Source organism: Uloborus diversus, chromosome 6 (genome assembly GCF_026930045.1).
Source record: "Uloborus diversus isolate 005 chromosome 6, Udiv.v.3.1, whole genome shotgun sequence".
NCBI lineage: Eukaryota > Metazoa > Arthropoda > Arachnida > Araneae > Uloboridae > Uloborus > Uloborus diversus.
Genome location: NC_072736.1, coordinates 9,732,539 through 9,746,087, shown reverse-complemented (window position 1 = coordinate 9,746,087; position 13,549 = coordinate 9,732,539). Strand labels below are relative to the sequence as shown.

At 32.7% G+C, this 13,549-nt stretch overlaps 1 protein-coding gene across 2 annotated transcripts in view; it reads left to right on the top strand.

Annotated features, from left to right (window-relative positions):
- The window catches only part of LOC129225271 (protein virilizer homolog), a 95,576-nt gene that overhangs the window by 76,986 nt on the left and 5,041 nt on the right, over positions 1-13,549 (top strand). For both annotated transcript variants that reach the window (XM_054859855.1, XM_054859856.1), the window contains exons 31-38: positions 794-954; positions 2,158-2,449; positions 3,172-3,277; positions 4,676-4,833; positions 6,845-6,975; positions 9,173-9,249; positions 9,931-10,115; positions 11,995-12,118. In XM_054859855.1, coding sequence (XP_054715830.1) covers positions 794-954; positions 2,158-2,449; positions 3,172-3,277; positions 4,676-4,833; positions 6,845-6,975; positions 9,173-9,249; positions 9,931-10,115; positions 11,995-12,118 — 1,234 coding nt within the window. The remainder of the gene's footprint in view (positions 1-793; positions 955-2,157; positions 2,450-3,171; positions 3,278-4,675; positions 4,834-6,844; positions 6,976-9,172; positions 9,250-9,930; positions 10,116-11,994; positions 12,119-13,549) is intronic.

Genomic DNA, 13,549 nt, shown 5'->3' with positions numbered 1-13,549 from the left:
ATAAGAGACACCTCTATTTAAGGGACATTTTTTCTGGTCCCAGTCCCTTTGAATAGGGACTTACATGTATTTGCCTCTAAATAAGGGACACTCTATTTAAGGGACAGTCATAGAGAAAACAAAATTACAAAAAATTATGTACAAGTGCATAAGAAAGAGTGAATTTACTGGGATTCAAGTTTCACTTTTCCTTTAAAAAATTAATTGAGGAGAGTTGAATATTAACGTATGGTAAAGTAACAAGTATTATACATTGTATAAATTTTGCTGAAAGTTACATGCATGATTTGCCCACCCAGATCAAAGTAGGCTCAGGGCCAAAGGAGAGGGCACAGAAACTGACTAGCTTTTTATTTTAGAATTGAAATGTGTACACATTAATTGTAGTTGACACTGTCTTGCATTGTAAATTACATGACATGAAGCAAATTCATGCAATGAATTACTTCAAAATAATTGCTTTATGTGGAAAAACTTTGGTTTTATCAAATTTTTAACTCAATTATAATTAATAAAATAATAAAAAATTAAAAAATAATTAAGTGTGAATTTAATTTAGTTGTGTATGAAAAATGAAAAGTATTTAATCTTAGGTGCTAATAGTGTTTTTAAGTTCATAACAAAATTATACTGAGTAAATACACTGCATGTATAAATGCATGTATAAACTAAAGTACCTCCGAAGAAGGGACACCTCTATTTAAAGGACATAATGTCGAGTCCCATTAGTGTCCCTTATTGAGAGGTTCTACTGTATTTTTAGAGTTTTTTTAAAAATTCTTTTGTTTTTTAGCTTTCAAGTTGTCTTCCTTGTAAAGAACAAATATCTCAAATATGTGGAGCTCTTGTCCAACACATTGGTTGCCATCAACATAGTTACTCTTCAGTGCTTCCCTCCCTGAGGTCGCTCGTCATGTTGACTGAGCATGACTATGGATATTTTCATGTCAAACAGTAAGGGCGTTTTGAATCCCAGTTGTGTAATTTTTTCAATGATATGACATATATATTACTATATTTCCCTAATTTTCCAAAAGTTTTGAGGTAAAGTATTTTAATATGTAAGCTAAAAACCTTGCCTAAACTGACTTTGTTGTTGATATACTTGCACAATAAAAGGGGGCTTATTGTAGTTTAGGTTTCGTACAACTACTGAAAATCCTGAAAAACTCCTGAAATTTAATTTTTTCTTCTAAGGGCCCTTAAAATTCCTGAATTTTTGTTTTAACCTCCTGATTTTCCCCCTCTCCTCCTGAAAATAATTTTCAACAACAATTGCTAATTTTAATTCCATCTAATCTTTGTTTAGGAAGCCATATTGAATCGCTCCCAACCAATCAAAATCCTCGTATTATACAGAGCACCCAGTGCATTTCGCAAAGACATGGGGTGTATTCGAACCAACTGACCTGTTACTCTGTTCAAACATGCCCATTACGGTTACTGATTGTAACTACCACTAGAGAACGAACCAAGAACATGTGCTAGTTTTTGTGTTAACAACAACAGCTATTAAGCATATATTTTCTTGAAATACACCGCCAACTCAGTCAATTCCAGCCGAGGACTGCAGTTTCGTGCTAATTAGCACTCATCAGCCCGGCATAGGACTAACTGAGCTGGAGGTAGAAAACCTCTTAAGGAAGCCAAGAGTGCCAAACAAACTGGTAGCTAACATAGAATTAGAATTAGCACTGACCAGACGAGTGACCGAAACAATGGTTCGGTTCAACTCGAAGGTAACTTACTGAATATATATTTTCTATATTGCTAATTAGTAGTGCTATTGCTATTTTGTAGTATATTTACTACTGATAATATGTCAATATATCTAATATTTTGTGTATTCTTGTTATTTTCAAATATTTTGAATCCAATTATTATTATTATTTTATTCATTTATTTATTTATTTATTTTTTTATTGAATAGTGTGTGAAAAAAAAATTACTAATCGATTAAAACTTGAATTAAATGTTACTAAAGTGAATTAAATGTTACTGAAACTAATTTTCTTGTAAAAACTGCTTGTGTTATTACTCCTGAAAATTTTGCTTTTTCACTCCTGAAAACTCCTGAAATTCATTTTGTCTGGAAGAGTATGAGCCTTGGTAGTTGCCAGTTTTGTATAAATTTGTTATTTCACGAACTTCTTCCAGGGGTCTAGATCTTCATCCGAGAGCTGTGTACTCCCTCTTCACTCGCTTCAGCTTATCCTTCAGCAAGGATTCCAGTGACTGTCTGTCCACCTTGTCCACGACCCTGGAGTTCCTGCGACTGATGGTCAATGGCTACGAAGATGGCGCTCAGACTGGTCGCTCCATATTGTTATCGATGCACGAACTGGCTGAACTTCTGCGTGGAGACGCATCGGGATCAAGAGACGCCAAGGAGGGAGCCAAAGGTGCAGAACCTTTCCAACCGGTGGTAGAGTTAGCGAAGCTTCTCACTGTAAGTAAATCGTCATTCCAATGTATGATTGCACATCTTAGAGAAATATTTTTTGATATTAATAGTAAATAATTGCTGATAAAATAAATGTCTAAAAATGAGATTTAAAAAGAGCATAATTTATAAAAACTGCGCTATTTGTTTATTAATAAAACATTAATATTTTATGCATTGAGATTTTTCCCAATTGTGTAGATATGTAAATTAAGAACTATGATGTACTTTATGTCAAATTTCTCTTGCAGTAAATTAAAGTTTCCGCCAGCTGCTTTTTTTTTTTTTTTTGCATCTTAGGAGAAATGTCAGTTATTTTTTGTCTCTTGAGTATTTAATTGAAACCTTTTTTTTTTAACCTTCCATTTCATGATTAATAAATGTAATCCTGCTTGTAAATTCAACTTTGAATGCTCTATCAACATATAAAATAATCAGCTAAATAAATATATCTAGTCTTAAATAAACATTTCAAGTTCCGCTAAAGTATGAAATGGGAAAAATGGAGAAAAGATAACAACAATGTAAATCTAAATTTTCTTCACCAAAGCAAAAAATAAGTCATAAAGCCAAATGATGTACTAATAGCGTAAAAATACTGATTATTTGTTTGGAAGAATTTTGAATTTGTTAAATTTCCTCAATAAGTTGATGTAAAAAAAAAAAAAAAAAATTCAATAACTTGAAAAATGTAATCTGTTGTTTTAAGACAGAGTTTGACTTTATAGGAATTTGGAAATGATGAAGAAGCTGTGGAAAGTCTTTTAGAGAGCATTTCTGGATTGCTTTCTCTTTTAAATAGTGCTGCTGCGAAAGAAGGGAAACCAGAAAAAGGTTTTATTATTTTTTCCCCTTAATATTGATTTTTAATTTTAATTAATTAGTATGTGAATTTTCAATATGATGAAGTATCTATGAAAAGTGCGAAAGCATTTTTGTACAGTAATTTAGAAAATAAATTGGTAGTAATTACTATAAGGTTTCTGAAAATCCACACTGGAAAATTTCTTGCTGAAATCCCCAATGCTTTTTTCCCCTCAGAAGAACCATCAGTGTGAGTTTTAGAATTCAAACTGAATTATAATCTTTTATGTTTTAAAATTCAATTATAGTACTTAATTCTGTAAGTTTTTTAACAATAATACAAAAATTCCAAAATAAATAAATAAAAAACAAGACTAAACGTATCAGTGTTGGAAATCTTGAAGAGGTATTGTAACGCTTAATTCTTGCAACAGGATCTGCTGTTTTGTCAAAATTTTATCTCTGACATGAGCAAAGTTGAAATCCTATTTATTTATGTATTTATATTTTTGTATTAATTTATGCTATTATTATCTCTGCTTTAATCATTTTTGTTGGCTATTTGTCCTCCTCATGCATTACAGTTGTTTCTACTACTTGCCTAGTATGTCACTTGTACTGTGTGGGTGCTGAGTTTGCCTTTTTTTTTTAAATATTGTTTTTAGATTTGATTTTTCTGTGTCATTCTTTTTTCCTTTTAAACTTCCAACACTGTCCAGTCGAGTCCCATTCTCATTTATTAGCAATTTATAATCAATTTTTCAATCTTCGTACTTACTTAACTTATTATATCTCTGCTTTTGTGCATGTTTAACTACAAGTATTAAGTTGTACTATTAGTTTAAGTATTAAGTTGTAAGGGTTTGTCGAATACAATTTGTGTAACACTATACTTGCTTGCAACTTAAGTGGACAATGAGTTCATGACCAGCGGAAGAAAAACCGAACCAACAAATAAAACATCAGACTTACTATCTACCTATCCTACCAAGTTCACGAATAAGAGGAGATCGTCACCTGTCTATGAGCTGCTATTAGCTGGTGCATTTGATTCAAATGGATGAAATGCTTCTTGCTGCTTTTCTGGTAAAATTAAAAATATTTAATGATTGACAGAAATTATGACCAAAAAAGGTTACGTATGTGTGGGTTTAACAAACTAATCCGATTTCTAAAGTTAAGAACGTAATTTCACTCAAATATGGGACAAGGCGCTAGGAACTATTTTCTTCGCTTTGCCTCAGCTTATTTCTCCATTATCATGTAAGCTTGCAGTCGAGTATGATCTAAGCATTGTATTGCTTGGAAGAAAAAAAAACTCTTATTTTGTTACTAATATGATTGTGATTTTTGATTTGATTTTATTTATTTGATTTTATTGTTACAATTAGTGTTCTTTTATTTACTTATTTATTTATTCTGCTTTAGAAATAGCAGAACCTGTTCTGTCTGCTCCAGAAAGCATGTCAACCCAGTTTGCTTCCCGTCCGGTGTTCATCGTGGGAGATGTAGAAGAAGGTCGTTTGAGTCCAGCATACTGGCTTGCGATCCCTGGTGCTGATGATGCTGATCAAGACCAGGAACAGGTAATCTGTTCGCAGTTGTAAAAGTTTGAGCAAAATTCCTGCTTTCCTCTGTATTGCTCTGGTCTTCCAGTGAAAAAATTCCGTTTCTGATGCTAAAATAAAACGATTTCAACTTACGAATTTATCAATAATGAATGCAGATTTTTGCAATCCGATAAAAAGTTTTGTTAGATGCCTGAACATCCTCAAGGCCTATTTCTTTTGTATTGTAAAAGAGGTTCCTTGTGACAATGAAGCATATGTCTACAGATTCCTGCTAAATTTCTGTATATTAATGTTGTATCAGTTTCTTTCACTTTTTAGTACAAATTTAATTTCTTTAATAATTTTTTTCCTTTGATTTTTATTTGTGAATTAAAAATTTGCCATTTGCAAAAAGCATCATGAATTTCTTTGAGGACCTAATGAAAAAATGCTTTTCAAAATTTAAAATGTATTTGCCAAAAAGTATCTAAAATAATTTTTGTTTTACCAGATAAAGCAATTTTTTTTAATGACAGATAATAAATTTTGTTTTAAGATTACTATTTCTATTTGTTGAAATCATTGCATCTATTTTTTTTTTAAAGAAAAGGCTTTCTTTTTGTTTGCCATATCACTAAATTTAAAGACAAATGTATTCTTATTAACACAGGCTCTCCTTCAAAGTGCATTAAATTGTTTATTTTGCTGGGGCCCATAAATTGGATTAAAAATTCTAAATTATTTTTTAATGGTACCTTACACTCCCCCTTTTTTCTAAAAGTCTTTTTAGGAAAAAAAATCAACTTGTGCTTTTTGCCTTTTTTTATATCCTTTCTGTCTTGCATTCCCCCCCCCCCATTATTCTAACTTAATTACATAAATTCTAACTAGTAACAATTCTTATGTAGTTGAAAGGAAAGGGAAATTCCTGAGCTTTTGTTTTCAATGCAGTTTGATTTTTCGTATTCCTTTATGAATAGATTTTAAAAATTTTGAAAGAAACAAACTTTGCAGCCCTAGACATTGAGCTAAAGATACAAAAACAAGCTAAAGCATTTAACAACAGATTACAGGTCTGAAGCAAAACATTTCCTGTTAAAAACTGAACTTTTTTTTTAATGCTGTCTTTATGTTGTGTTCTGGTATGTCAAACATTATGCTGCAAGGTAGAAAAGCCAGATGCTTGCCTGCTAAAAATTTATAATTTGAACTTTCTAGGCTATAGTTTAAAATTTGCTGATCCATGGGTTTTTTGGCATATTATTCCACTATGCACAATATGCACAATGATTACCTTTTTTTTTGAGCAATCACGATTGCTTATTGTTCTCACTTGACTGTTTTTGGCATTCCTATCATTTTATTTTCCCACCGCCTCCCTCTGCCAGCACCACCGTCGCGTCGACCGGCCTCAGGATGCTGCTCCTCTTGCGAAAACCGTCTCCAGGTTGCGCCCATATCCTACACACACATGCATACATACATACATACCTACATACATACACACGCATACATACACACACCTACACACACATACCTACAGACATACAAAATACACATACACACATGCACACACAAGCGCACATACACACGCACACACACTCATGCCTGCACACGCACACACACTCATGCCTGCACACACACACACATGTGCCCACACATACACGCATTCCCATACTCATGCCTGCACACAGACACAAACACACACACACTCGTGATTGCGAGAAACATAATTTGAATACAAGATGTCAAAATTCAAATTAATTATTATTATTATTATTATTTTTTTTTTTGACAAGTTTAAGAGAGCTAGCTTCATGAAGCTCACCTTGTCCGGTGTTCATAACTTGATGCTTTGATAAGAGAAGATTCTTGTTGACCCCAAATTCATGTCTGCAATTTTTAGAAACTTGTGCTCTGTTTCTGTGAATTTCTCATTCATTATTTCCGTCAAAAGTAAAAGTTTTTCTGCTTAAGGTTATTTTTGATTTAATAAAATATACATGTTTTAGTTCACAATTTAATGTATAATCTTGATGTGTTGCAGGTCCATGTTGATTTACTGGCTATTGCCGAAAAGAATATTCCTGGAGAATTTGATCTTAAGGGAACATTAGAAAATCTGTGCTTGAGCACCGATGAAGATATGGACTTAAAATCAAAAAAGAAAGCTATTAGGTGTTTTATATGTTTTTTTCTATTTCTGTTTTAGTCTATCATATGATCATTTTTGTTAGAATGAACCATTGCCACCTCTGAAAATGGTGGTAAGATTCTAGAAAGAACCTATAATTTTTATTTATAAAGGAGGTTAACCGAACCTCTAAAACCTTCGTTTGACTCGCTTATCCCAGCCAAACAGGGAGCTATTTTGGTTCCAAAATGTAAAAGTTCATCCAAATCATTGCTACGGTTATGAGAATCTTTTGAATGTTTTACAATCTTGCATTGTTCATTATAATCAATGAGGAAAAGACAAAAATTTCCAAAAAAATACTTTTAAAATTAAGGTAAAGCAACAGGTAGTTGACTGTGCGCTATTGTTTTGGCAAACCTAACCTGGCAGCTTCAAAATGCTGTGACTAGGATCTGCATGCCTTTCACAATGCTGCCAAGTTAAATTTACCAAAACTGTAGTAGGCCACACTAATAATTAAGTAAGAAAAACAATGTTAAAAAAAGCAGAAATTGCCAGTCACAGCAGACACAGTGTTTCAGCGTTACAGGGAACGGCTTTTTCAATGCAAAAAGTAATGAGCTTATGGATGAAAAGACATCTGACAAAAGGGCTTTTGTCGGATGTCTTTTCATCCATAAGCTCATTACGTTTTGCATTGAAAAAGGCGTTCCCTGTAACGCCGAAACACATGTCTGCTGTTATTGGCAAATTTGTGTTTTTTTCAACGTTGTTTTTCTTAATTTTTTTAAACGTTGTTTTTCTTACTTTCCTGTTCAGCACAAAGGTATTTATTTATCGCACACTAATAATAGTTGATACTTATACAAGAAAATATAAATTAACAACAGAAAGGCAGGCACCAAAAATCTGAGATGCATTGCAAATTGAAACGTCATTTTATAATTTTGTAATTTTTGTACAATTTTATAACTCATTGTGTTATTTTTTTTCTTTTATAAGTGTCAAATACAAGTGCAGTGTCAACTACTGGTTGTTTTACCTTGTCTGGTTGCACGTTTATTATTTTGGCATCAGTAATTTATTTCTATTTTGTCTTAGAAAACTTTTGGCTTAATGGACCACTTTAAAGAGCACTTAACTGACCTTTCTCTTTCATCGCTTGAATGAAATATTATGATAGAGAACGAAAATATTTATTGTTGTAGATTGTAATTTTAAATTTGTATTTTTCATTACAGTATAACTTAGATTTAACGATACCTTACTTAACGGTTTCTTCAATTTAATGATACATTTCACTAGTCTGGATTTGACTACATTGAATATTTATGCTCTCAATTTAACAATATCCTTGATTTAACAAGAACCTTTTCCAGCCCCTCGACAATCGTTAAATTTTGGTTCTACTGTCTGACCATCGATTACATGGAAAGGCTAATATGCAGTTTATAGGCGGAAATGGACGTATCTATTAGTTTATAGGGCTGTTAGTTGGTTTATTTCAGATGTGCACTTTTGCCTCTCTATTATTCGGCCTTAGTGTCATAAAAATGAAAATTTGCTCTCAGCAACATGTTTTTAATCTAAAGTATTATTCGATCTATATTCTGACAGCAAAAATTAATTGATTTATTTATTCACAACAAAGTTTTTAGCTGACCATTTTGCTTTTACGTTCCTGAATGAAATAAAAATATTTTCTTTTCGTTGTTTCCATGGTAACTATTTTTGGTTTTCCTTATTTTAATTTAGAGAATGCAATAAATGAATAAGACACACTAGTGACATTATAAAACACCTGCATCAAAATCCCATCCTTATTTTCCCTCTCCCCTGCTAGATTCATTCAGATGGAATAGTCTTTTCTGGGCAAATTGCCAAATTACATACAATCCGCAGTCAAACAGTACTGTAGTTTATCATTACTCCAACATTATCATTGCCTGCTACCCTACAGGGGCAATATCACTCTTCCGATTCAAGAATAACCAAATTTATGTGCACTACTTTTGACAGGGGCAAATATTGATTGACTTGAAAGAATTTAGTTTTTTAATTTGATTTTAATTGCTTTGATTTATAATTGTACTTGTATTGATCTCTTGACCACTGCATTATTTTTGTACAATCCTTCTATTTAAAAGTATGCTTTTTGCTCAATCTCAGTGTTTCAAGAACATTAGTCTGGAAATTTTAAGTTGTTTCAACTTTTTTTTTTTTTACTGTCTTTTACAGCACTATTGGAGGCAAAAGAAAATACCAACCACTTGTCAATCCTGCCTTAGTTGATGTAAATAATAAAAGACCTTTCAGTAAGATTTGTTTTGATTTTTCTCAATGTTTAAATTTAGAATTTTTTAAGATATGTTTTTGCAAAATATAAATGAAGCGGTATTAATTATTGCCATTTTTTAAATTTATTGTGCTCAGTGTCTATCTCTTTGTCTTTATGTCTAACCTGTAAACGTTTTTCTTGGAGGTATAGTAAAAATGTAGTTTCTGTTTAATTTTTAGAGAAAAAGGTAGGTTTTATTTTTTAAATAGTAACAATCATCACAACTGATTGAAAACCTTCTACAGAGAAAGTTTTATAACCATTACTTATATCTAGTCTATCTTTATCATAAATTGCTGAATGTGAATGATTATTACTAACTGCAAAGGAATAAAAATGTTGTTGAGAAAGTCTTCTTTTAATTCTTTAGATTTATTGTTTTTATCATTTTTATTAACTCTGCTAAGTTGTAGCTTTAATTCTTAAACTAATTTCGAGTTTTGCCAACAAATCACCAATCCTAAATAACTCAAGGATTTTAGTGAAATTGTTAATTTGTTCAACTGATCTTCATTATTTGTTTCATAAGAAATGTAGTTTTTTTTACTGAAGCGTAGTTGCATATTTGTTACTAAAATTTCAATTTCATTTTTTTTTTTTTGAGTAATCACATTTATTCTTCCGTTAAAACATTAGCATCTTTCTTCTTTGTTTGCAGTTGCTCCCATGCGTGGCCGTGGCTTCACTCGAGCCACTTCTCACTCCTCCCGAGCCAACGATCCCTTCCGATCCCGCCCACCAAACACGAGCCGCCCCCCTTCGATGCACGTCGACGACTTTGTGGCTCTTGAAAGTCACCACTCTGGAAACAAGTCACAACCTCAAACAAATCGAACACCCAAAGTAAGTTCGACATTCGATTTCGTATTGTTTCGATAATCCAATTTTCACTTTGTTGTATACTTTTATAATTGCATTTAAAACTGCACGAAATGATTTTGCATGTATTGTTGTGAAACTAGCTATACCCTATATTCAGTAAGTTACCGCCCATTGGCCAGGGCTAAGGCAGAAATACATGAAATACACCGCCAGCTCAGTCAATTCCAACCGAGGACTGCAGTTTCGTGCATATTAGCACTCATCAGCCCAGCATAGGAGTGACTGAGCTGGAGGTGGAAAACCTCTTAAGGAAGCCAAGAGTGCCAAATGAACTGGTAGCTAATACAGAATTAGCACTGACCAGACGAGTCACTTCTATGCCGATCTGATGAGTGCTAATAAGCACGAAACTGCAGTCCTCGGCTGGAATTGACTGAGCTGGCGATGTATTTCATGTAGCTATACCCTGTTAAGCAGTAAATTACCACCATTAAGCAAAACTACTGTGCTGCGAGAAGGTAAAGCGCAGTATTTGCAGAAATGAGTTTTTGAGATGTAGCATGTTTTGGATTGCATACTAACAATAGGGAGATAATGGAGTTTAATGTTTTTTTTTTGCCTCATTTATTTTTATTGGAAACCAAAAAGGCAAGCTTACGTACAGTAAAGCTAATGCTTAATAAATGACAAAAAAGCAAAAAAAAAAACTCAAAAAATTGCATATACTGCGCTTTACCTTCCCATGGCAGTATGAGCAAAGTACTGACATCCAGGTTCTGCCATCCAACGACAGCAGTTTTGCCTTTGCTGTTTACATGTCAGTCTGGAATAGTCAATTAACCAAGTTGGAGGCAGATGCCATCTTATGGTCAGCTCCAGCAAGATGATATCGGTCTCCAGCTAGGTTATTGTCTGTTCCAAACTGATGAGTTCATAACAAGGTTGAAACTGCAGTCTTTGAATAGCATAATTGGACGGTATATTGCTTGTAGCTATACCTTATTTCATGAAAGCAGATAGTAAAACAGTAAATGTTTCATCGGCAACATTCACCATAATAGCCGGTCCTCACGGAATTGATGAATTTGTTTATACACTCTGACAGTGAGTTGGTTCAATATATTATTTTTCCCCCTTAAACATTTGATTTCACCCCAGTTGAAGCTTCCACACACAAGAAATTTAACTTTTAAAAAATTGTTTCAAGTTCACTTTATATTAAATTTTAGAAAAATGGTTCAATGGTCTTGGTCTTATGCAAAATACAAAGAAATTGGCATACTTTTTATCAGTAGCATACTTTTTATCAGTATTTTGCTTAACCAACATATTGAGCAGGTATTATTGTACAGAATGTTTTTAGTCTATATTGATATAGCTAGGTAGTATTACAATAGCGTTGACATTTGTATGCATATTTTCAGAGAATTCTGCAATCAAGTAAAAAAAAACATTCTTTTTATTTCCTTACTTTTTTATGTATATGGAAACTGGCAGATTTACAAGTTTAGAGGCCCATTGCTGTGCATTTTTGGGGACTCCTTTGTTTAACATAGGATCATGTAAAACATTTATAATGTGCAATTTTGTGTCCTCGTTAAGGCTGTGAAATTTCTACATGGTAAATTCACTACTGCATGAAAATGATCCAATTGGTTAGCTTTCAAGTTGCTCTCCCTGATTTTGTAACCAATTAGAGCAAATGTAGAAGCTGATAGTGCCACAGGTGCTCGCTATTATCCAATTAAATAATAAAATTAGGGTTTGAAGGTGCTAAAAGTGAAGTGGACTATAAATACTGTGTCATTGAATAATATAATTGAAACCTTAATTAAAATGTTTTGAAAACTTGTAATGAATTTTTCAAGTGATCAAAGGATACAATGTTTTACTTTTGCAGGAGGGGTCCAGAGGTGGTAGAGGACGTGGATTTGAACGTAACCAAGTATTCCCTTCAACCCGAGGAACTGGGGGTCGCTTTTTCAGCCCTCCAGGGCCTTATGGTAGGAGAGAGTCAAACAGGGGTAAGATTTCTTGCAGGTCTGATGACATTGATAGTTTTAAGTTCATTTATGTTATTAATGTGCCTCAAAGAAAATGAATGTTAATGCAAAGAAAATGAAATTAGGAAAAATTACTTCTTTAGTAGGGTCGTGGGCACTTGGAACAGTTTACCGGAAAAGACGGTAATGAGCAAGGGGGTGGATAGCTTTAAGAGGGCCATCTATCTTCATTAAGGATTTATAAACTGACTAGAACCAGCCTAGCTGGGCCCGGAGCCTGTTGCTGGTCGTCACATTTGTTTTTGTAGAAACCGTAAACTTCTAACCTGCAAATTTTGCATTTTTGGGGATCTCAACTGAAAACTTTTCAGCACAATTTTACTTTTGCCCTGTTAAACTTAAGAATCTAATTCGTTACACAAAGCTGTGAAAAGAAAAATCTCTTTGATACATATATATATATTTTGAGTCGAGATACTGAAAAAAAAAATGTTTGCTAGTTATTGTTAACGTCTTAAGTAGATTTAAAAAATTGTTCCTTGTCTTTAGACTTTGGTTTCAGGTATGAGTTGCGTAACATTTGTCAAATTTTCAAATTAAGATTTTAATTTGAGCCCAATTTTTCCTCTATCAAGCTGATAGTTTATTTATTTATTTGTTCCATGAGTCAAGCATAGAAAGTTATTGACTGGAACAGAAGATTTTACACATTGAAGAATAGTTTTTAATGTTGATGTAGAAAAAAAGAAACTAATAGCCAGAGAGTTTGTTCTCCAAGCTGTTTATGTATGATTGGTATATTAGCTACTGATGCTTAAATAAGGAACACATTAGCATGAAATACCGAAAATATTTCAATGAGGTACTGTATATCATCTTGTTTGTAGTAAGTCAAGGCTTGCACATGCTTGTGCTTTGTGCATAAATCAATACATTTTTGAAAAACTGGCTCTCAGTTTTTAAAAACTATGTCAAGCTTTGTCTCGCAAAATGTCAGTCCAATATATTTTTGATGCATGTCTGAATAGTGTCCTAAAGAAAATTAAGCTCATCTAATTTAATGACTCTAAGTTTAAATAATACAGTATGGAACAAATATCCTTTCACAAAAAACATTAAATACTTTGAAAATATAATACAGAGAAAGTATGAAGGTAAAGAATAATGTTCATTCACAATTTAATTCTTAAGTTTATATATTTTATACGCAAATAATTTTATAAATAAAATTATTTTAATTTCCTTTAAGCTCTTTTTTATCTTGAAAACAAGCACTGGTAAATGAAACTTGTTCTTGTTTGCATGAAAAGGTCTGGATAGTTGGATAGTGAGAGAATTGGCTGATTCATAAGGTCATAATATGTATTTAATTCTGCTTTCTGTGTACAGGAGTAGATGTTGAAAATAGGTTTATCTAAGATTCTATTTATGTAAAAAGCTACTAGTTCTTTG